We start from the raw sequence: 24,589 nt of genomic DNA on the forward strand, positions 1-24,589 counted from the left end.
AAGGATAAGATAACCAGAAAATTATCCGCGCATGCTAAAAAAATATGATGCACAGGAAAAGTGTGATTGTGCTATATAATGACTGTAACATGCCCTGCATCACCTGTAAAAATTAAAAAAAAGTCACATTTCATTAATACTGATGGGATCATGAAAATGGAAATCAAGAGGCCAAGGCTGAATAATAGAGAATATTAGGGTGATAGATATTCTGGCATTTTTCTTGACAACTGTTGGGAATCAAGAAGCATTTATGCAGTTCTTTCGCTCAAACGTTGAGATGGCTTGGTTGGAGCCCAGTGTATGGCAGAACCTCCCAATCCCTTTGTACAGCAGATGGAACCCGTCGGATTTGAGACCTGGCGAGAGCCTTTGATTGCTTGGAGGAGTGGAGTTAAGGACAGGGCGCATGTGCACAGAGTGAGGGCGCTCCTGCTGTCAAAATGATCGGGAGAGACTGGGTGTGAGACGTAGGCACCGCTCTTGCACAGGTATTTATCCAGAAAGCAAAAAGTACAAGGATCGGAAGGTACAGTGTAGAAGAAAAGACTTGCCGGAAGCTTCCAGAGTAAATGTGACACGGTGCTGCGGTTTTGCTGCTCAGCTGGAGGAGACGCCGTTCAGTGCACCGACTTCCCACATCCAGTAAGTTGGAACATTGAGCTTTTCGCAAAGTTTTATTTTGTTTTACAACGTGTAAGGATCAGATGAGAAGATTCGTTTTTAGTGCATAGTGTATTTTTTATTTTTGGTGAGTGCGACATTGTGAGTTTGTACTGGTGGTATTGTGAGTTTGTTCCTGTTGTATTGTGAGTTTGTTCCTGTTGTATTGTGAGTTTGTATCTGTGCTGTTGTGAGTTTGTTCCTGTTGTATTGTGAGTTTGTATCTGTGGTATTGTGAGTTTGTTCCTGTTGTATTGTGAGTTTGTTCCTGTTGTATTGTGAGTTTGTACTGGTGGTATTGTGAGTTTGTTCCTGTTGTATTGTGAGTTTGTTCCTGTTGTATTGTGAGTCTGTATCTGTGCTGTTGTGAGTTTGTTCCTGTTGTATTGTGAGTTTGTATCTGTGCTGTTGTGAGTTTGTTCCTGTTGTATTGTGAGTTTGTATCTGTGCTGTTGTGAGTTTGTTCCTGTTGTATTGTGAGTTTGTATCTGTGCTGTTGTGAGTTTGTACCGGTGGTATTGTGAGTTTGTACCGGCGGTGAGTTACGGGTATTGATTAAATGCAACAAAGCAAACACTTAGTATTTTCTGATTTCTGCATCCCGATAGATAGTTGGGTCGTGAGGCATCCACCTCGTTAATAAGTAACACACTTTTCGGGAGGACGGGTGCAGAGATTATTCATTACCAGACATCTGGATTGCGGGTTAATCATCCTGTCGAGATTCACAGAGCAATCGAATGACTCGCTAGACCAACGACAACATTTTTTAAATCGGGAAAGTTACCAACACGCAGAGAATTTTAGGCATTTGGAATTAGATCATCGTGAGCATAATTGATAGAGCTCGATACAAATGCGACGGATAGGTGAAGCGTAATACAGAAGCATACATAAGCCAACTTGTCAGTTTCCAAGTTTATTTTTAGACGTTATCAGTGTCCCAATTAACGGAGAAAAGTTTTTCGTGACTTTCTTCTGTATTGACAGTTTATTAGCTTACACATAAAATAAAACTTTAAAGGCAGAGAGTATTCTGTTTAAAATGAAGGTAGTGACTTACTATCTGCTTGTTAACCAAATGACACTATTTTAGAATCTTTTGTACCATGGACAGTTGTATTGAGCAATTGAACTTGATCCCAACTCTAATTCAACCCTTGCTGTAAAACAGGTTAACGCTTGTTTTAACTCTAACCCTAACTTTTGAAACAGGCCAAAGTTCTTCTAACCGTAACCAGGCCTAAAACAAGAATAAGGTTTTCATATCTATAAAACGGGATAGCGTTTCTCCAAACACTAACTTGAAACGTAAAATTACGATGTGAGCAACCACATAAATACCAATTTCATTTATTGATATAACATTCCCACTTGTATATTTAGAAAATCCGAGAACTGAAATAACTGAACTTTTGGACCTATAATATTTTTTAGAGTTTGACTTTTAATCTAAAATAGTTCAATTATTATTTCAGACTATCAGCGAAGTTAATGTTATGTAGTATCGTTTGTTCATTATGTGATATTTTTTACTCCTTTTAAGGTGACTGGGGGAATGGTCTGGTTGTGAATCATAATGATGGGGCCAGCCCTTGAGTTTCTTTCAGAATGGCCAGAGAAGATTCCGTTAAGTGTCTGCGCTGCTCGCTTTATGCTTTGAATTTTCTTTTCTGGGTGAGTACGATTAAGAGAAACCAGATTCTTCAATTTTTACATACAGTTCACACTCAACAGTTATCACTGGGCTCTGCAAGCTGTGGGTTGCTAATAAATTAGATCCTCCCTCGAAAATTGAGAACATTTTGGTAAGATTTACAACACTGCCAAATTATTTATAATCTTTTCCACCACTGTTGAACAAATCAATTTCCACTTGAACTTTGGATGTTGCTGAGGGGAAAGGTTGTTTCTGTTGGTAGATAACCCATCAATGTGCTTAGACAGAATGCTCTTGTTGTTATTTACTTTATGGTTAATTTTTGTAGTATCCTGATACCATTGGTCAATAATGCTTAATGGGATTTCATGCAAGTTTGGAACAAAGAAGAAAAATGGCATGTGCAATCCAAAGTTAGTGTTCATATTAGAGCAACTTTTACCAGGTGCTCCAAAAGGTCCTATTACAAAAATACAGCTTCCATTCACTAAGTTTGAGTTGATTGGGCCAGCTATGTTTCCTAAGGATATTAGGGCTTCTTTATCAAGCAGATATTTTCATAATTTGAAGTAGAATCTCAAGATTCTGAATCAAAAAGAAATGCAATTTTGGGGGATTGAATTGTACAATATGTACCAACATAATCTGTAGCACACTATGGAAATGTTCTCCTATAATTTATATCCTTTTATTGGGAAGAGGGGAGTTGAAACAGTTCCTAGTCATTCAGAATCCTCTTTTTCCCTCCCCCCAAAATCAACAGATACAACTTTGTCCACATCTGATCCTAAAATATTATAACACAATTTTCAGCAGCTTAATTTGTTTAAGAAGGTGAAAAAATTCATTGCTAGGTGTTACAATGAAATACACTAATAAAAAAAGCACTAAATTACATCTGCATTTTAAAGAGAGACATTTGAAAGCTGATAAGCAGTAATTTTGGGAAACCAGTTGAGCAAAAGGAAATTACTGCACAGTTTTAAATATTTACCTACAGAATAGTAAATAAAGGACATGCATATTTTACAGCTGATGTCAGTCTGTGTTCTGGGTGTGTCTGCATGGATGAGAGATTACCTGAATAATGTACTTGTATTAACAACAGAAACCAGGTATGTATAAACTAAGTACTGGATAAATTCCATAAGTGCAGTTATTTATTTAGTCTGTCAAACATGAATTGTAAGCGCATATTTGCAATGTGGTAGATGCCATAAAAATCAATTACTGATAAAATCAGATTCTGCATCATATCTGATTCTTGTCAATACATGATTCCCTATTGTGTGTTTATTACAAATAATATCATACAATATTTAAAATCAAAACTCGGAACCTGTAGTTTTATGGTAATTTGACTTGATTTCCTACCTTCCTTCCTTTAGTTCAGTTGCTTTTGTTCCCTGCAACTAAACATCTTTAAAACATCAGATTATTTTTTGCTATTGAGATGAGTAGCTGGCCTCAGTTTTGAGACACCTTTCACTGCCAGTGTTCTTATGTTTTTGAGGTGCTGTTCGAAAACGTAAAATGTTCATAATTATGATTGACGTCTTGACACACAGCAACTGATGATACTCCCATTATAACTTATTCTTTTTAAACTTGGCTCCAAACATGGTATTATTTGGTGCTAAAAGAACAAAAGGGTCTAAGTTGTTGCAGGCTTGGGGCCTATTTTTTAAGAAAAGAACCCACACAGTTTTGTGAACTAATTTTCAGAAAGTTTTTGGGCAAGTTGTACTGTGGGTTTTTGCATTTCAAATTGTTTTTTGAAGTTAAAATCCAAATTTTCTGGTTTGTGCCATGAGTGCAGCACCAAACTTTCATAAATGGTCTCCAATTGCACCAGAAGCAATACTATAATATAATTTACATATTGCATCCATTATGTCAGATGTGATTAAATAACCTTAGGGAAAATCTTTGCAAATGGCATTTTATGGAATTCACATTATAATTTATAGATGCTTACTCAATACCTGGTCCTGTAAAGGCACAGCTTTCGGCAGCTAACAAAGTAGCTTTGATGATAACTGTGGGCTATTCTCCACTGGTAGGAACAAACATCATAGTTGAAGCAGATATGAGTTTCAGACCTGAAGAGGAGAATAACATTTGTTTTTCTTCTCATTTTTAAAGTGTATTTTCTATTCTCTTTAAGTCTTCCTATACCACGTACCAGCTTAGTCTAGGAGCAGATGTCCAGTTCATTGGCCACTGTCATTACTACTCTTGAATTGACACTTATGGGGCAGTCTGGCGTGAGAAATCTCCAGATTTCTGCCTCTTGCTGAGGGTTAGGTACTTAGCCTGTGCTCAGTGATCTGTGATGCACAGGTGAGATTGGAAACTTGGGATATAGGGGAAATATATAGAACTTTGTTGAAAGTATGCAGCTGAATCATTGGCACAATTACCCCCTTTACAATGACATTAGTTTTTAAAGATGTTTGAAAAAAGAACATTGTGGACAATCAGATATTTTTGTTTGCAGATGACATTAGCCACCAATGCCAATTATGACCTATATTTTTGTTGGTGTACATTGAAAATAAAAATATTCATCTGATTGTCATCAAGGAGGGAAGCCTCATTATTACAATCCATTGTAAAGAATTATGATTAACATCAACTTATTTCTGTTCTCTCCATTCTACCTCAATGAATATTTATTTTTTGTTTAAATAATCATTGCTGCTTGCATCATTGGGAGTACTAAAATAATTTCTCTCCTGAAATCAGGCAGGATAGCAACTGAAACGGGGGGAAAATGGGAAGTTGAGGCCTACCACTATTTCCCCTATTTCCATGATTTCCTTCCTGTTGGGACCGTCGCTAGTTGCCCATCCCCACCCACCTCATGTAAATGCTGAAGTGGAAAAGGGCGTGTCCCAGGTTCCCAGTGGATTTCCTTCCTGTCCGCCACTCCCCAGGAGAAAGGTGGTGTTTGGCCCAGGGCAGCGGTGGGAAAGCCCCGGTTTCTGTTAATAGAAGGAGAAGATCTAGTAGAGGCCTCATCTCCCTCCAGTTTGGCCCCAGCACTTATCTTTCTTGGTCTCTGCTTTGGCCTACAAAGCTGGGAAATTCCTTGATTTTTGGGTCTTCTGTCCTTTTACGGTCCTCACCACCTCTGGGATTTTCCAGTCTCGCAGCGACGGGTTTCCTCTTAGCAGTACAAATCCTGCTGAGAGCCTATCTGCATCCCTAATGACCCCGACCCAGGAAAATAGGTTGGGATCAGGGCAGAGTTGGAAGAGTGGGTAGAAGTGCCGCTATTGCGTAGAAAATCCAGCCCACTGAGTCCAATAGTGAGGGAACTGAATTAACATTACTTAGGTACAAACATAGGCATAGAGATAATTTAGTGCCAAACGTGAATAAGGTGAACTGATGGCGATAGTCCCTCTTTTAATGTGTAGTAGTTCAATTCTCAGTTTGTGCTGATCTTAACTAGAGCAGCTGAATAGATGCTACAGTTGGCTGCAGAATCTCTGAATTAGGGAGGGGAAAATTGTCCACTGTTCCCACTCCTGATTGCTACACAGTGTGTGCGTGTAAACAATGGATGAGGACGGCTTTAGGCCCAACTGTGGTGTCCTTCACAATGAATTGCAAGCTGACACTCACTATTTAGACTCAGAAATTAAAAATTGCCACTTGAACAAGGTACTAAGGAGCACCAAGAACCATCGGAAATGTAAGCCAACAATAAGTCAATGCCCTCAACGAAGGAGAAAGGGAGGGGAGAAAATTGGCAGAAAAAGGAGGAAGAAAATAAATAAATGTATCATCGGAATGATAGAGGTCATCGAGACTAGAAGAGACACTTTGTAAACATGAAAAATAAAAGATTAATATAATTCATTACTATTAGCCACACTAGTGAAATATAGAGTCAGAACAATGGGGGCTAATACCAATTCTATCAGCCAGTGCTAGTGCACTTCCACAATGCTAAACATCTATATCAAATTATATCAGTTTGCTAGCCCTTCTGAAGGGAGATTTAAGTCCTCTCATCTTTAAAATCTTGCCTTCATTTCTCTAAACTTTATACCATAAGGTAGATTACTGTAGAATGGAGAATGTGTCAAAAATCATGCCAACACATCAACAAATTTGTATAAATAAGATCGCAGTTACAGAAAATTACATTGTGTAATAATCAGCCATTTTTCATGATTATTTTTGTGAGGCTTATTCCATAATTGTTGATCATTGGAAATGCAGAGCACCAAAGCAGCCATATGCAGATATTAATATAGAAACATTTGTTTTCATTCTTATTGATTTTTATGAATGTAATGTCTTTTGGATATCATTAACATAGATTTAATATTCTTTTGTAGGCTGGAAGAGGAATTCATTCTGACATATTTCCCAGTGATCCACCCCATAATGATTGCTGTGTGCTGTTTTTTAATAATAGTTGGAATGCTAGGCTGCTGTGGAACAGTAAAGGGAAATCCACTGCTCCTTGCGTGGGTATGTGCGTTTTCAGTGAAGAATACTCTTCAATTTAGTTAAGTGAATGCTCAAATGTCACATGCCTGATACATTATCTTCACTTTTAATATTTGATGCACAGTTTGTGTAGAATAAGTAGTGTCTCAGATTTTGCTGGAGTGGGGCACCTCGCGGCATGCCCCGTTAATTAGACTTATAATTGCACGTTTAGGTTTTAAATTTTTTTACTGACAAAGTTGCTGGAAGTGCGAGCTGATAATGATGCAACGAGGGCAACAGGGCATCTGGGACCTTGCTGAACAATGGGACAAACAGTGTATCTCCTTAACCAATGAGATTAAAGGATTGAGAAATAAACAGAGGAAGGACTGAGGAGGAGGGTGGATTAGACTGGGTGAATTCAATGTCAAATCAAGTACAGAAAGAGAAATAAAGAGTGGGAAAGAGAGATTGAATTAAGAGAGAGAGAAAAAAGAGACAGAGAGGAAAGTAAGAAAAACAAATTAAAAATTTTAAAATTGACATTTTAAAAATCTCCAACAATTCATAACCTGAAGGAACGAGACTCTACACTTATAATTGTTCACTTTCTGGGCAAGGGAGGTTGATTGGCAGTCATTAACAATTATCACATTGTTAAAACCGTACTTACGCGGTTAATTACTAGACTTAATTTTCTCTGGCGAGTTTAATGGGCAATTAACGTGCAAATGCAGCAACTTCATGAAAATCATGGTGTGGTTAAGGGAGAGATGCTGCTTTCGCAAAGCTAACGGCATAAGGCGCAAATCGCAATTTACGGGGTATCTCTTCCTCGCCACAAGTTGCTGGTTGATTTGCGCATTAATAGCGGCATGTGTCGTTCAGATTTCAGCAAAAATCTGGGCCAATAACTTTTCAATTTAATAGATCTAAATATATTTTGCTTTGTGAATGAACATTCTTTACTTGCTTTGGTTGGGATTTAAGAGTAATAAATTCTGATTTACATACAAAGATAATACTGAGTCATAAGTGATATTGCAAGAGGTGAAAGACTCCCTGACCAATTTCTATGCAAATAGTTTGCAAAATCCTTTGACACTAGGATCAACCTCATGGCTCTTCTCTGCACCGCCTCTATGGCTTGATTATTTCCTTTATGTCTTGGTGATCAAAACTGAACACAGTACTTTTTCCAGCAATTCCTAATTTTGCTTTTTAAGTGGTGCAGTGTGACCAGGACACTACACAGTTTTAGCATGATTTATATTCAGCTGGCCGAGCAATATAACTAAGTTTTCTGTTTGCTTTGTTTATTGTTGCTCTACAGTGATTTGACATGTTAAGTACTAAATCCACCTCAGACCTCTTCCCACTTCACACTTAACTGTTTCTACATTATTCATGTTATACTCGTGGCATCCATTTTCCCACAAATTTGCTAGCTTCCTGAATGTGGGGCCTTTATACTAAAGAGTACAGCCAATAGGATACAGGCCCATTGGTCTCCCTGTTGGTTACACTCCTATAATATTAAAGCACCTTCAGACTATTACTTGTTCAGTATCAGAGTACTAGAGGAAAAAAAGGAATGATTGGGCCTCTCAGTTTCAAAAAAAAATCATGCTTAAGGAACAAAACTAACCTGAATGAAACCTTATCTGTAAGTTAAAATCAATTGCTTTACATGATACGAATATGAGAGATAAAGCTAATCAGTAGCATGATTTTATGGATAATTGAACAGTACAACAATAGTAAGATTCAGCAAAATAAACTACCCTTGTGCAAAAAAAGCTGCTGACACTTTGGGCCCGATGTTAGCAGGCGTGCGGGTTCCCGGCGGGGGGGCTATCGGGCGTGTGGGTAACTACAGTGGGTGCAGGAGTAATGGCACCACTCTTCTGTGGAGGGGGCTGGTATGGCCGCTCCTCTGTGCACGTGATGAGGTCTGGACGCCTCAGACAGTCTGATGTTAGGAGAACCGTTGACATATGAGTGCCTCCCTGGCCTGACGAGCATCCAGGTGAGCCGGTGTTGGGCCCATGGGTCCTTCCTCCTCCTCTTGCTCCTCCTCATCGTCATCCTCAATATGGGTGGCGGATGTGCATGGGGCCTCCTCGAGCGGCACCCCTCTCTGTTGTGCCATGTTGTGCAGGGCACAGCAGACAACTATAATTCGTTCAACTCTGAGTGGCGTGTATTGGAGCGCTCCCTCAGAACGATCAAGGCACCTGAAGCGCATCTTGAGCACCCCTATAGCCTGCTCAGTTGTAGACCTGGTAGCAATGTGGCTCGGTGATGGGGTTCCTCAGAGGTGTCATAAGCCACGTGTGCAGGGGATATCCCTTGTCGCCGAGGAGCCAGCCGTTGCCGGTGTTGGGTGAGTGGAAGAGGGGCGGGACGGTGGACTCCCTGAGGACGAAGGCATCGTGGCAGCTGCCATGGTATCTGGCGCACACGTGTAGGAATCTCCGGCGGTGGTCACAGATGAGCTGGGCGTTCATGGAGTGATACCCCTTCCTGTTGATGAACAGTCCTGGCTCATGTGGAGGTGCCTGTATTGCTATGTGGGTGCAATCGATTACACCCTGCACCCGTGGGAAGCCAGCCACAGCATGGAATCCAACCGCCCTCTCCATCTGGCTGCGGTCATCCATGGTGAAGTTGATGTAGTGCGAGGCCCTGTGGAACAACCCATCGGTAACCTGCCTTATGCACTTGTGTGCAGACGACTGACAGACCCTGGTGATGTCCCCGGTGGCACCCTGGAAGGATCCGGAGGCGAAGAAGTTGAGGGCAGTGGTGACTTTGACGGCAACGGGTAAGAAGATGCTGCTTGGTCCATCCGGCAGCAGCTCGTCATTAAGGAGGCTGCAGATGTCGGTGACTACCTGGCGACTGACTCTGAGCCTCCGTATGCACTGCTCCTCAGAGAGGTCCAGGAAGCTGAGCCTCGGTCTGTAGACCCTGTGCCGAGGGTAGTGCCTCCTGCGACGCATCTCTCTCTGCGGTTGCCCTCCCTCCTGCTGTGCAGGTGGATGTGCCACAGCACCGTGTTGTGGGGCACCACGTGTCTGAGGCGGACGGCGTGGCCTGCGAGGCTGCTGAGGCTGGTGATGCTGTTCGTCCTCCGAGGAGGTCAAGGCGGCCCCCATCTGGAAGTTGTAGGTCTGAGGGGTTCTGCAAGGTCGGTAAGTGTGTCCTCGCACCGGGGTTGCGGTTCCACGTCGGTGAATCTTCTTGCTAGGAGGAGGGTGGTGGAGGGCAAGCATTGCCCTATGTGACGGAGTGGCCTCCTGCGTTGGTGAAGGGTCTCCTCCCCCCCACCTGTGGAATGCACCTTGGCAGCTGCCACAGGCTGCTGGCTGCAACACGTCCGTTTGAAGTGAGAGTGTTTCCCCCAGTATGGGAAACAGTCTCAGTTCAAGGTAAAATCCCACCCTTCCTAATAAAACAGCTCAATCAGGCCTGTAAACGACTTGAACGAGCAAGATAAATACTTACAAGTGGCATCCCGCTGGCTTTAATTGCCTGTGGGATTCCCACCTGCGGGGTCTGCTCGCGCAGGCCGGCGCGTCTGTGGGGAACCCGGAAGTGGGCGGGTTCGAGACGGGATCCGGTCCCGCTCCGGGATTCCCCGATTTTCGGGGCCCCCCCGCCGAGAACGCACCCGATAGCGGGTGGTAAAATCAAGCCCCTTATCTGAGTTGTCTCCACCAACTGTTTCAGTACCATCATTTATATGGAGAAATGAAAGCTAATTTAAGCATTTTAAGCTTAAGTACTATTGTCAGCTCAGTGTTTGTCTCAAGGCTCCAGGGCGGATCACATAGGTTGTTAGTTACAGGTGTCAATATGTAAGAAATACTTACAAGTTGTGCCCTTCCGTGTATTGGAGTAATTTTAAGGTTTTGGGTTTAGATTCTGTTTATGAAGGGACGAGTCAAGATGGATAATAATGTCTTTGAAAGAAATAGAAACAGATTTATTTGTGTTTTTGATTTAATCCAAGTAAGAAGAATTTACATATCTTGCACTGTTTTTTAAAGTGGATCAACCCCTAATTTGGTTTTGTTCTGAATGAACAGATCTGATGCAAATGAGTTAAATGAGCTGCTCTGTGGTGTATTTTCTGCAGCTTGGTGACTTACACATCTATGCAATTGCTGGCTGCATATTAGCATACCAAAGAAATGTTACAATAATATAGAACATTCACATAATAGATACATTTCTTTTCAAAATTCAAGTAGTCTGTCATTTTAGATTCTCTTTAGTTATAATGCTTGATAACAAATACGTTTCTGGACAGTCCGGTGTTTTAAGGTCAAAATAGACTCTCATGTCAGTCCTGTTAAATGTATCTTCCAGCACAATGCAATGGGTGATGCACTAGATTTTCTACATGGAAGTTCATCAATAGGTTTAAAATAACATGTTCCTTAACTTTATATTCAATTGGTACAAGTTACTAATTCTAGAGGTGGTGGGCCCAGAAATCTGAGATTTGTTGGGGGCAAAAGTGGTTTAGTTCTGGTGTAGAAGACTGGAATTCAGGGCATAAACGCCAGAGTCACACCTATTCTAAAATACACATTTAATTCTGATAGAAGTGACTGTTGGTAAAAGAAACGCCCACCCCCAAAGAGATGCATATTTGCAAACAACAGAATAAGGAGGGCAAAAGCTGATGCCACAGAAATTGTGGGGAGGCGGGCATCTCTGGGGTGGATGGAAGTCCCATCCTGCTGGAAATGGCCCCCAATCGGAAAGCTTAGGCCACTATGTCTGCATGTAACCCTTTTTGGTTTGCTGTGTATGATTTTGATAGTTGTCTATCCCTTTCTGGTACTTGATTTTGTGTCATGTTTCAATTAATAACATTTGAGTGGAAAATTGAGTGAAGAAGCCTTGTAATAAACTGTACAGATTGAAAAATAAAATAAAATAACCCAAGAAAATTCAATTGATTATTTCATACAACGTTTTATGCTGTTTCCATGCAATAGTTTGCAATAACAAATACGCGACTCAAAATATTAAGCAAATTAATTCAGCCATAGCATTTGTCACGCAAAAAAAATCCATATTGTTGTTTTACAGTATTTTGGTATCCTACTGGTAATCTTCTGTGTGGAATTAGCCTGTGGAGTATGGAGCTATGATCAGGATTATTTGGTGAGTTCCAATTAGATGCTTTAAAATAAAATTTACATTAAATACTTGCATTTTAATAGAGCAGTTACACTTTTCACCTAATAAAATGATATAACATGTATTTTCTTCATGCACCCCTCTGGATTATACAGTTGATAGTCTCATTAGTTTCATTATATGATGTGTTATCTGACTACTTTTGCATCTATTGTTAATACTGAGGAGTACGAATAAATTTCCAATGAAACATTTCAGGAATGTGGTAGGAGATCTGCAACAAAATATAATGTACATTTATTTGGCTGATACTGTAACTTTGAAAATATTTTGTGTTTTCCTTTACCTTTCTCTAATTCTATGACATTTTAGGTTAAGTATTATAGCAGAATATCTTCAGTTCTTTTCAATGCTAATAAGCTACAGGATTGAACAGCTAAGGCACAGTTTCAGTAATTAAAATAAATGTTGAAATTATTAGCAGATGGAGTGGGCTTTGGAAGTTATTATAGTTCACCTGTCTTTTTACAAATAAATTGTTTCTCAGTAATTGAATATAGTCTCCTATCGACTGCCTCAGTTGTCTTTATGTCTCTGCCCCACCTCTTCTGTCTCGTTTCTTTTCCCTTCTGCTTCTCTTCCTAACTATTTTTGCTTCTCTGTCTCTCATCTTCTGGTTTTCTCACCGTCTTTTTCTTATCAGGTGGGAGGTGATGTTGTTGTGATGGGTCAAGGAACCCTGATGATCACAGGCTGCATTTTCCTGTGGTGGTTGGGATGAAAGTCTGACTTGCAGAACTTAGCAGCTCCCTTACCATCCTCGCCCTCCATTAACTCGTGCTTCTTTCCGCCCCCTTAACTCCTATCACTATCCATACCTCTTCCCCTTTGCACTACTCACTCAACCCTTAATCCTCCCCTCCCCTTCATTCCACCGTCACTCACTTAACCCTCCACCCGCTACTCCCCACTCCCTCTGGCTCCACCCAAGGGTGTGAGGCCAGAAGCCCACCTCATTCTCACCCTTAACCTGCTTCCCTTCTACTGCCCACCTCCTCCCCTGTTCTCTTATCTGATTCCATCAAGCAGGCTTTATTTCCTTTCAAAATTTAACAATTTTAAAAAGAACTCAAATTAGGATGAAGAAACACACTGGGGACAATTTTTAACTTTGCTGTTTGGGTGGTATCTGGTAGAGAAAATCACCTTCCCATTGTAGAACCCACTCGATTTTCATTTTATTGAAATCACTGGTGCCAAAATCGGGTCCATAAGGAGTAGCTTTAGCAATGGAAGAGATGTGGGAGTTCCACTTGAGGTCAGCAGATATAAGGCCAAGAATGGCAGTAGATGAAGTAAGATTAAGGATAAAGCTATTGAAAGCAAGAGGTAGTAGCTGTTAGTTAGGCATATATGAAAAAACTGTGGACCTGAAATTCCCACAGGACCTCTGGCCACCTGAAGATAAAGACATGGATCACGTCCCAAATTGCAGCAACTGAATCATTGCTGTAATCAGAGGGGCGGCCTGCACAGGTGCAACAGATGCATCAGCCCCAACTGCTAGCCAGAAAAGTATAATAGCACCATGCCACTCTGATGGCAAATGTAATGCACAATTAGGGCCGAAGAGGAGGACCAGGTTTTTTTTAAAACTTCCCTGAAGAGAAACTTGACAATAAAATTTAAGGTAAAATGCCAAAAAATCCTCAGACAAATCCCCAAAGCAATCTCTTGATGTAAGGCTTGGGCAGATGATACCCTCTCCCTCCCTCTTCCCAGGTAAGTTATACACGATGGAAAGCTGGATCCAGGTCTGCTTCAAATTGCAGCCCTCCTGTGAGTGATTCTCTTGCTTTGTGCCCTCCAATCCTACCAGAACTTTGAGTCCTGTGTCCTTTAAGAATTGAAAGGAACGAGAATTTAATTTAATTTCCACATTGACGGGCATCAAGATGTAATGATTTAGCCATTGGGTTGTGAGAGGACTAAAGGTTGTTAGTGCTGAGAGCATGGGAGAAAAATTGGACAGGGCCTATTATTGGGCATGGTCCCTTTATATAGCGCTGGTGTGGGTCCTCCAGGCACTCGAAGATGTGTTCAGATGGCCAGGGTTAAGTCTGTGAGTTGAGTTGAGCGTTAAGTCCCAAAATGGTGCCTATCACTTTAAATCAACGTTGCACACTGATTGCATCCATTTTCTCCTTACTTTACATGCTTCTGGCGTTTGGTATTTGCGCATGCGCTAACTCCTATACCAAGATTACGTCTGGCACACGTCACGCTGGAAATGTGCATGTGCAGCCAAGACGCCATCTTAGATGTTGGAGAGACCATATAACGCTGGGACAACGGGCGCTACATGGCCCAGTTTAGCGCCCCAAGTTCCCTATTATTAACACCCTCCCACCTTGGTGAACACATAATGATTCAGGAAAAAAAAAGTCTCTTTTCTGATCTTGAAATAAAATAATGGGCTGTACAATATTAAATACATCTTGAGATATGAACTCTCCCACCCAAAAAAATCACCAACATTTTATTTTCAAAGGACTTGTGACATTCACAACAAATTGACTAATGAGAAAATCTATGTAAATACATAGAAAGTTTGTGTAAGCTACCCCATGGTGGCACAAGGCCAAGTTATCAGAAGAACCTGTCATTTTGACAGAACAATTCCTTAAATAAACCATATCATGAAATACAGATGTCACATACTGCAAAATATCTACTACATTGTACATTTGATATCAGAGTGTACATGCACTGTTTAAGGAAACTCAACAATTTGATTTTCTAGTGGCAGAAGTGAGGAAATTGGAATAAATGTGTGGCAAATTGAAAAATAGGATTTTTTATATTTCAAAAACATTTATTGCTGTTGTTAAAAAATAATTGCTGATTATAAGTGAAATAAAGCAGAAAGAGAAAAAATGTATCACAGAGGTTAGATGAATAGTTTTGCCTATGTGCTGTACAGAGTCACAGGTTTAGTTCCTTACTGGAGAAGTTATTTTGCTAGACACCAATTCCTAGTGATACAATGTTGAGTCATATATTGAAAAGCCACCTCTACAGTACTTAATGATTATTACCTGATCCTTCAATTCTTGGAAATTGTTTTTGCAAACGTTAATGCTGTTACTGATTATTTATCACGATATCGACCGGGATATTCCTTTACTCCAGTATATCAATTTTTCTACCTCTATATCTCACTATCTTAGGAAATTTGCATACTGTATGCATTTATTTCTAAAATTCCCACCAACACCAACACATTTTAAATATAATCATGTGACATTCCACTCAGCAGTAATAGAATTTTTAAAAAAGTTATTGGGCAGGATTTTGCTGTGAAAATAACGGTGAGGCAAACAGCGCTTGCCGTTATTTAAGTGCAAATCGAACAGCAACTTCCAAAGAGTGCACATGTGCAGTTAAACTTGAAAATCCGTAAGTTGCTGTCCGAGATACGCTGCCCTTCTGTAAGCTGCATGAAAATGGCATCTCGGTGTCTGGCTCGCCATTCAAATGTATTGAGTGGTGTGAAGTTCCTGTACTGACATCGTAGATACGGACTAAACTCACCACAATGCTAGGGGTTGTCCATTCCAGTCTAAGCATCCTTTTAATGGCATGGTAAGTCTTCATTACTGCCAAACAACCTCTCTTGCACTGAAAATTAACTTTTACAAATGTGGAGTCTCATTCCTTCAGCTTTTAATTATTGTTGCAGATTTTTTAAAAATGTAAATACATTTTTCTTACTTTTTCTTTCTGTCTCTTTTCTCTTTCTCTCTTAACCTAATTTTTCTTTTCCTCTCTTTATTTTGCTTTCTATACCTGATTTGACATTGAATTCACTAACTTAACTGCTTCAGGCTCTGTGCTGCTCATTAACAATTCTTCAATCTGATTGGTTAAAGAGATACACAGTTGCTTGCCCTGTTCACACAGGTCCCAGATACCCACTTGAACGCACTGCGCTGTTTGGATGTTTGGCTGACAGCAACTTGCCGTGCACAACCCCATAGAAAGTCGAGGGGCAAGTGCAAGTCTAATGAACACCGTTCGTTCCGCTCACAGAGAAATCTGACCCATTAAATTTTTCAGATTATGAAGTTAAATGCTTCATGCAATTTTAACAAACTAAAAATATTTGAATAACTTTGCACAGTTTTTCAAAATTTTTGGAAGGGACAACTTTTAAAAATTAATTTTTGTATAAAACAGCAATTATTTCTCACTTTGAGATCAATGACAATTATGTGAAATATTGAAACTATTACAGCTTTTGTAATAGCAAAAAAACTTGGAGCAGCAATATGTTCTTTCAGGTAAAGTAAGCCATTTGTTTTTGCATAATGGGGATAATTTTGTGAGTCTACGCTACTAGGGAGTTCCTCACCTGCTAAAAGCACAGATTGGAAATTCTCTGACTAAAGGGGCAGTGCATGCCTGAGCTTTGGATTGGCACTGCCAGAGGGCAAAGCTTCCCACCAGTGCGCACTTCTAAATTTACCCCCATTGTGTAATTAGGGGGTTTGTGTGTATAATGACCACATCTGAATTAGCAGTTTATAAAATTGATGAGAACTATGAATTGGCCCGATTCTGAACTTTAACCACTGCCCTATATTTTCTCTAAGAAAGCAGGGTTAAGTAATGCAGTACAGCCTCGTGCAAGTAGGGAAAAACATTCAATCCGTGCCAATTTCTAACAGTGTTACAGTTGACACATAAAATGAGAAAATTGCCCGTTATTTCATCTGTGTCCACAGTGGTTGTCTAGAATTATTTCTTAGCTCCATGCATCCTTTAATGGAATGTCAAAGTTTGCTTTTGTCTCTCCGAAAGCGCTCACTTTTACACTTCAAAGTTAATGCAGAAACCATTTATAAATGCACTGGTGACTGTGCAACAGACATTCATAGCCTTTGTTGCAAACTTCTCAAATATGTCTTTTAGTCTAGGGGCAAAAATATATGCAACACATAATGCTCATCATTTTACTGAAACCATTCTAGAGGACTTGGTGGTGCAGCAAGTTCATGTACTATCCTTTCAACTCTGAGATCAGGGTTCAAATCCAACCCACATTGATATAATTGAAGTCTTTCACTCTTCTAGCTGTAAATGACCTTCTCAAGGCAACTAGGGATGGGCAATAAGTGCTGGCCTTGCTAGTGATGCTCATATCCTGAGAATGAGTTTGGACACCTCAAGCCTTTTCCTAATGGGTGTGAGGCCACAGCACTAAAGTGTAAAAACTGGCAATCTCACTTGCAGAGACCAAACTCAGATGGGTTCATGTGGGAAGTAGAAGAATTCATACTGGAGCAGCAGGAGGCATTTTTCTCAGTTTGGGGGGAAGGCATATTTCAAGTGTCAGTCAGAAGGTCATAGGTTTTAGTCACATTGCAGGTGCTAGAGCACAAAATCTAGGCTGACACTTCAGTGCAGTATTGACTGAGTGCTACATTGTGAGGGGTGCCATCTTTCAGATGAGATGCTAAACCATCTGACTATTTCAAGTGGATGTAAAAGATCCCATGGTAATATTTAAAGAAGAGCAGAGGAGTTTCGTATGGTGTTCTGGCCAACATTTATCCCTCGGTCAACATCAAAAAACAGAAGGCCTGATTTTAACCCCAATCTGCCTGGCGGGAATGGTGCAAGCAGTGGGGGGGAGGGGGGTGGGTTTGGGGCACGTTCCCAACACTTTCCAGCTCCCCTCCCCATCTTAGCTCACCTGAATTCAGGCACGGGAAGGCCGACTTCCCCAGAGGAGTGGGGCCTAATTTAAATGGCGAAGTCACATCCCAATGGCGTCACCATTTTAACTGCAGGCTGACTAAGGGCCGCACAATCTCGAACCCGCTAGTGGAAGCTGGTGGCAGACAACATTCTGGTCACAGGAGGCCCAGGGAACTTCCAGGCCTCATCTTTTTATATGTTCTTTATGGACCAGGGGGAGCAGGATTGTGAACTTTACCAATCCCCCTCACTCACTTGCTTTTTCGGGGACCTGACCCTGTCGGCTCAGGGTGTGAATCAAGCCCCACAACGGTGTGCTCCTCTTAGCCCTACAAGGAAACCTTGGGTCTCTCCTGTCCTCAGCTGCTCTCCCCCTCCCCTGACCACAATGCCCTTCCCAGCCCTGAACCCCCTGCCAAACACTTACCTGAGTGCTGGGGACCATTCCTTTGGAACAAAATCCTCCTCCCACTTACTGGCACTTCCCGCTGGGATCAGGTGGGAGACTGACGGGGTCTATGCAGATGAGGACCGTCAGTTAAAATCTCCCAGGCCTCATGCTGCAGAAGGTCGGACGGTTTTCAGTTGGCCTCGACCCCCGGCCAAGTGACTCCCTTTGGGAGTCTTGACCCTTATGCCTTTGAATTTGTATTTGCTGTGCTTCTTTTATTTATAAGGAATTTTGGGATGTAATAAATGCTACGATTATATTAAAAATCTTCTAGTAAATGTCATAACATGCAGGAATTGGCATGTAAATTTCTGTAAAGTGCAGATAAAGATTTGCCAATTGGCAAATACTTTTCATCACAATCCATTTAATCATTCACTCATAAATTGAGTGTAAAAAAATATAAAATAATTCACAAAAACGTTTCTCATAAAAGGGATTAGATTTCTAAAATTTGCTTCTAGATACTATGATCATGTAGCACACAGACACTGCAACATACAGTTACACTGCATGAGTTTGTACTGTGATTTCTCACACAGTAACCTTCTGTTCTCATTTATGCCATCTGGTGGAGTTATTGAGCAGACGCCAAGCCCAAGGAGGCAAAATCAAAAGCAAATCAGCCCAGACTGTAGATGGACAACTCAAAAACAGCATTTATTTTTACTTTTCTGTTACATCCTCCCTATTACATGCACACTGTCATGGCCAGGGAGACATGCAGTCAGCCTTTTTCCAGGTCTCTGCCAGTACTGTATTTGAATTGATCACAATGAGATTGAGACGTGCCAGAATGGCAGGGGTCTCACCTGTCAATTAACTCTTCTTCAGCACCTCCCTCTGATGACACACAGGGATTGAATACTTCCTGTATGGAGAACCATGGACATAAATACGCATACTGCCAATGCAATCTTTGACATTGTTTTTACTCTCTGACCCGAAACATTTTATAATACTACTTGAATGCATCATTTGTTCATTGTCGATTTCAGAATGTAGCTCAGGATGGTGGTAACTTGTGCTTTTGTTAAAAAAAACTGTTGGCCACTTGCTCTTGATTTGTTTGACCTTGTTGCTGGCAACATAAATCATGCTGTACAAGATAATTTTAATGTCAATCAGGACCAGCAAACAAAAGGATGAAAGGAGTTGCTTTGAAAGAACTCCATTACAGGAGTTGCTTTGAAAGAACTCCATTACTGTTTTAAAAATTCTGTTTAAATGAAATCCGACAATTGAGGCTTATATTTAGGAACAATGAAAAACAAGATTGTAGAAAAAGACATGCACAGTTAATCTACAGATCAGTAATTACAGATTAACTGCAGTAGCTGTAATTTGCAGGGCATTCTTAGAGGCACTGTAAGGATAACATATTGGCTAAATATTATTCAGTGTAATAGGAAGTTAATTAAGATTTTTGTAACTTTGTCATTTTGTCAAAACTTGTCATTTTGATGAATGAATGTTGTTAAGGATAGGCTAATTAATATGTGCTTTTAAACTTAGTGCCTCTATAATATTTGTTTTGAACCTAGTGGTTATGTAAGATATGTTCAAGTTTATATATAACATAATAATCTGTTGAAGACATAATTGAACTATTATAAAGGTGTTAGTATGTGGTATGTGGTTGATATTTTGCACTTTGCCATACTGGTCCTAAAAGTCACAGTTTAATTATAATGATGTCACTAAGAGGTCGTTCTTTGTTTCAGGTCTCCATACAAAGGTCTGATATGCTTGGGTTGAAAACTAGAATGTCGCATTATGGTATGGCCAGGTACCAGTGGTTAACCCATGCCTGGAATTTCTTTCAGCGAGAGGTAGGTTTTTCAACTTGTCATTAATTTTATGAGTATCAGTACTAAGTTTGCTTCTGCTGTGGGAGATGCAATACTTTTACCAATATATGTATTTATATGCCTTTTAAATGAAATTTCCTGCCTGGACAAAGCTGCTTGCTAATAGCACATCCATTAGTGTTAACTCAGAAGAGCAGGAAGCAAGATCTGAATATTTTTAAGGTAGTTATATGAAATAGGAATACAGTTGATATGACCCTTGTAAGAGTAAATAATGATTTTAAAGTCAATGTTCTATAAAATAGCATTATTATTACATTCCCCAAAAGTGCTAATCATATTTTTTTCTTTTTTTGTCGGTGGGGGGCAAGAGGGAAGGGGAGAGATTGATAAACTATTCACTTGTTTTCAAGATTGACGTAGTTATTTGTTCCCCCTTTTGTTAAAGAATGGTTGTCCAATTGGCTCTGTTGCACTAAATGATTCCTGGTTTCAAATTTGATTAACCCTTAAGTTTATAACAGAAAATAAAATTGAACAACATTTGTCACTGTGTTTTTGCGTGAAAGGCTTCCTGCCATCATTTACTTAAACATTTTAGGGCAAATTTGGTGAGCAGAGCTTCACTAGATGGGAATGCATGTCAGAGAATTGAGGGCTATAGTGTTACAACAACAACAAATTGAATTAATATAGCACCTTTAATTTTCAAAAATGACCCAAAGGGCTTCACAAAGGAGAAAAGAGTGGGCACTGAGCCTTTGCAGGAGTAGGAAGGAGTAACCAAAATTTTGGTTGGAGATGTGTTTTAGGAAGGCTTTTAAAGGTTGTGAGGAAGTTAGAGAGGCAGAGGAATTTGGGGAAGGAGTTCTGAACAGTTGGAGAAAAAGTAAAATACTGCAGATACTAGAAATCTGAAATAAAAACAGAAAATGCTGGAAACATTCAGCAAGTCAGGCAGCATCTGTGGAGAATGGAAGGTAGAGTTAACATTGCAGGTCATTGACCCTTCATCAGATGGAGAGTCATAGACCCTAACTTCCTTTCTCCAAAGAGGCTGCTTGACCTGCTGAGTGTTAATAGCATTATCTGTTTTTATTCCAAACAGTTGGACCTAGGCAGCTCAAAGCCCTGCCACCAAAGGTGGAGCAGAGGGAAAGGTGATGCACAGGAGTTCAGATTTGGCAGACTTTGATGGGCTTGTAAGGCCGGAGAAAGTTGCAGAGATATGGTGGGGTGTGGCTATGGAGGGATTTGTAGAAAAGGACCAATATTTAAATCTATTGGGGGACAGGTAGTCAAATTAAATCAGTGAAGATGGAGACGATGGGTGAGCATGGCTTTACATAGAATTACATAGAATGTACAGCACAGAAACAAGCCAATCGGCCCAACAGGTCCATGCTGGTGTTCATGCTCCACATGAGCCTCCCCCCTCCCTACTTCATCTAACCCTATCAGCATATTCCTTTCTCCCTCATGTGCTTATCTAGCTTTTCCTAAATGCATCTATGCTAGTTGCCTCAACTGCACCTTGTGGTAGCAAGTACCACATTCCAACCACTCTCTGGGTAAAGAAGTTTCTCCTGAATTCCCTATTAGATTTATTAGTGACTATCTTATATTTATGGCCCAAAATTCTGGTCTCCCCTGCAAGTGGAAACATCTTCTCTATCTACCCTATCAAACCCTATCATAATCTTAAAGACCTCTATCAGATCACCCCTCAGTCTTCTCTTTTCTAGAGAAAAGAGCCCCAGCCTGCTCAATCTTTCCTGATAGGTATAACCTCTCAGTTCTGATATCATCCTAGCAAATCCTTTTTGCAACTTTTTCAGTGGCTCTATATCCTTTTTATAATATGGAGACCAGGACTGTTTGCAGTACTCCAAATGTGGTCTAACCAAGGTTCTATACAAGTTTAACATAACTTCTCTGCTTTTCAATTCTATCCCTCTAGAAATGAATCCCAGTGCTTGGTTTGCATTTTTTATGGCCTTATTAACCTGCGTCGCTACTTTTAGTAATTTCTGTATTTGTACCCCCAGATCCCTCTGCTCCTCTACCTCTTTTAGACTCTTATTATCCAAGCAGGATGTGGCACCCTTATTCTTCCTACCAAAACTTATCCATATTGATGGCTTATCATGGGACAGTATGTGAGTTGTGCAGCTTTGAACAACTTGGGAATTTGTGAAGGGTGGTAGTCATAAGGCTGGCACGGAGGAGTTTAGAGAAGTTTGGAGAGAAATTGGTACTCATTGTTCCTGCTTTCTGGGCAGAAAATGGGGCAAAAAGGACCTCTTTTGCAAGGCTTTGGCCTCAGATGATACTCAGGTATACCAGGCGGTTGCTTTAAACAGGTGTTAGGCCTTTTGCATATGTTAATGAGGGGCCTAGTGCCTGTTTGAGGACCCCTTAGAGAAATTAGGCTGTGCTGAGTGGAGCAGGGGTTGGGCTTGCTCCCCTTGGGTTTTCCATTGTTTGTTTGCTGCAGTCTAGCCAATGGCAGTCAACAAACAGGCAAGTTTTTAAAAAAAAACTTACTTTAATCTGGAGCTGTAAGGAGCAGGAGTGCTCCTCCTGGCTCCATAGCACTACTGCGGGCCGCTGGCACTCTTTACTAGCCCCTCCTCCCCAGGACTTACCTAGGAGGGGCAAAGCCAGAAGCCCAAATTGGATCCCGGTACGCCGGCAAGCTACTTCTGGAAGCACGACAGGCACTGGCAGGTATGCCACTATTATTACAATGAGTCCTGAGGCCCAATTTCTGTTGAGCCTCAGGCCTCCTGATTCGGGTGCACACAGGAAATGCAGCAACAGTTAAGTGGCAGAAAACAGATTTACCCCTTTGAGCCTAGAAGATGTGGATAAGGGTTTTAGCAGCAATGAGGGTAAGGTAGAGTTGGAGGAGAACAATGTTGCAAAGGTGGAACTGAGCTGTCATGATAGTGATAGGATAGGGGTTGAAGTTTTGCCTTTGGTCAAACAGAGCGCTGAAATTGTGTGAAGGCTAATTCAGCCTGAGTGAGCAGACAGGGAGTGAGGGAGATGGAGTCAATTGCAAGGCTGAAGAGATTTTGGTAGCGGCGAAAAACAATGGCTTCGCTCTTTTCATAGTTCAATTGGAAGAAATTCTATCTCAGCCGCAACTTAATATCAGACAGTCAGTGGTGGAGATGCACCTGACGAAGGAGATAATCTCGGAAGGCTTGTGATTTTAAAATAAAATTGTTGGACTATAACCTGGTGTTGTAAGATTCCTTACAGTGGTGGAGAGGTAGAGCTGGGTGATTTCAGTTGACTTGTAGAAGCTGACCTCATTATTACAGGTGATGTCACTGAGGGGCAGCATGTAGATGAGACAGTGAAAGGGGTGAAGACAAGATCTTTGGGCAACTCTGGAGGTGACCATGCAAGTGCTAAGGAGAAACCATTGTTGAAGATGCGCCAGCTTCATTGGGACAGGTAGGAGTGGAAGCAAGCAAGGGACAGTCCCACAGAGTAGAGGCAATAGAAAAGGATGGCACGATTGATTGTGTCAAATGCTGTATAGAGGTTAAGGAGGACAAGGATAAAAGGATATGAATGGACGTTTGGGAAGAAGAGTAAAAACATATTCAAGGACCTTGGACAAGAAAGGGAGATTAAATGTTGGGGAACAGATAAAGGGAACTGATGGGTTGAATGTGGGTTTGTTGAGGAGGGGGTGGGGGTGATGATTGCAATTATGAAAGGAATAGGGACAGTGCCCAAATAAAGGGAACCATTAACAATGTCGATTGGAGAGGTCCTGGAGAATCAGGAATGGAAAGAGGATCAAGGGAGCAGGAGCTAGGTCTTATAGAAGAGAGAGCTTGGAGAGGGCAGGGGAAGATGGGAGAAATCAGCTATCGTCTAGGCACAGGTCAACATGCACAAGCAAATGACCTAGAGGAAAATCTTAGATTACGTAAATAAGAAAGAAAGAAAGAACTTGCATTTATACAGCGCCTTTCACAATCTCAGGATATCCCAAAGCGCTTTATAGCCAATGAACTACTTTTGAAGTGTAGTCACTGTCGTAATGTGGGGAACTGCGGCATACAATTTTGCACACAGCAAGATCCCACAAACATCAATGTGATAAACAACCAGATCATCTATTTTAGTGGTGTTGGTTGAGGGATAAAATGTTGGCAGAGGGATAAAATGTTGGCAGGGACACCAGGAGAATTCCCTGCTCTTCCTTGAATAGTGCCTTAGGACCTTGTATGACCACATGAGAGGGTAGAAGGGGCCTGGGTTTAATGTCTCATCTGAAAGACAGTACTTTCAACAGTGTAGTACTCACTCAGTGCTGCACTGAAGTGACAGCATAGATTATGTGCTCTAGTCTCTGAAGTGGGTCTTGAACCCATGGCCCTCTGACAGAGGCGAGAATGCTACCACTGAACCAAAGCTGACACTTTAGTTAGGTATGGTAAGGAAGTCTGCAGAAGAAGGGCTGATGACTGGAGGTAATCAGTCCAGTGATCAATGCAGGCTAAGTGAGGTAGGTCAGAGAAGTCGAGAGTCTGCAAGGAGGATGAAGAAAACTCACCTCCAACTCACATGTCTGTCAAATGGGGCTGCACTTGGGGAGCACAG

At 41.1% G+C, this 24,589-nt stretch overlaps 1 protein-coding gene across 3 annotated transcripts in view; it reads left to right on the forward strand.

Annotated features, from left to right (window-relative positions):
* Positions 1-447: 447 nt before the first annotated feature.
* Positions 448-24,589, forward strand: part of tspan12 (tetraspanin 12) — a 34,586-nt gene continuing 10,444 nt past the window's right edge. The window contains exons 1-6 of one of the 3 annotated variants that reach the window (XM_068000060.1): positions 448-645; positions 2,210-2,340; positions 3,356-3,438; positions 6,679-6,814; positions 11,885-11,959; positions 19,874-19,981. In XM_068000060.1, coding sequence (XP_067856161.1) covers positions 2,275-2,340; positions 3,356-3,438; positions 6,679-6,814; positions 11,885-11,959; positions 19,874-19,981 — 468 coding nt within the window. In that variant the 5' untranslated portion in view covers positions 448-645; positions 2,210-2,274. Of the gene's footprint in view, positions 646-1,418; positions 1,569-2,209; positions 2,341-3,355; positions 3,439-6,678; positions 6,815-11,884; positions 11,960-19,873; positions 19,982-24,589 lie in introns of those variants that run through there. The other 2 variants (XM_068000061.1, XM_068000062.1) reach the window with 2 other exon arrangements.

The sequence above is a fragment of the Heptranchias perlo genome, chromosome 18 (genome assembly GCF_035084215.1).
Source record: "Heptranchias perlo isolate sHepPer1 chromosome 18, sHepPer1.hap1, whole genome shotgun sequence".
NCBI classification, from domain to species: domain Eukaryota; kingdom Metazoa; phylum Chordata; class Chondrichthyes; order Hexanchiformes; family Hexanchidae; genus Heptranchias; species Heptranchias perlo.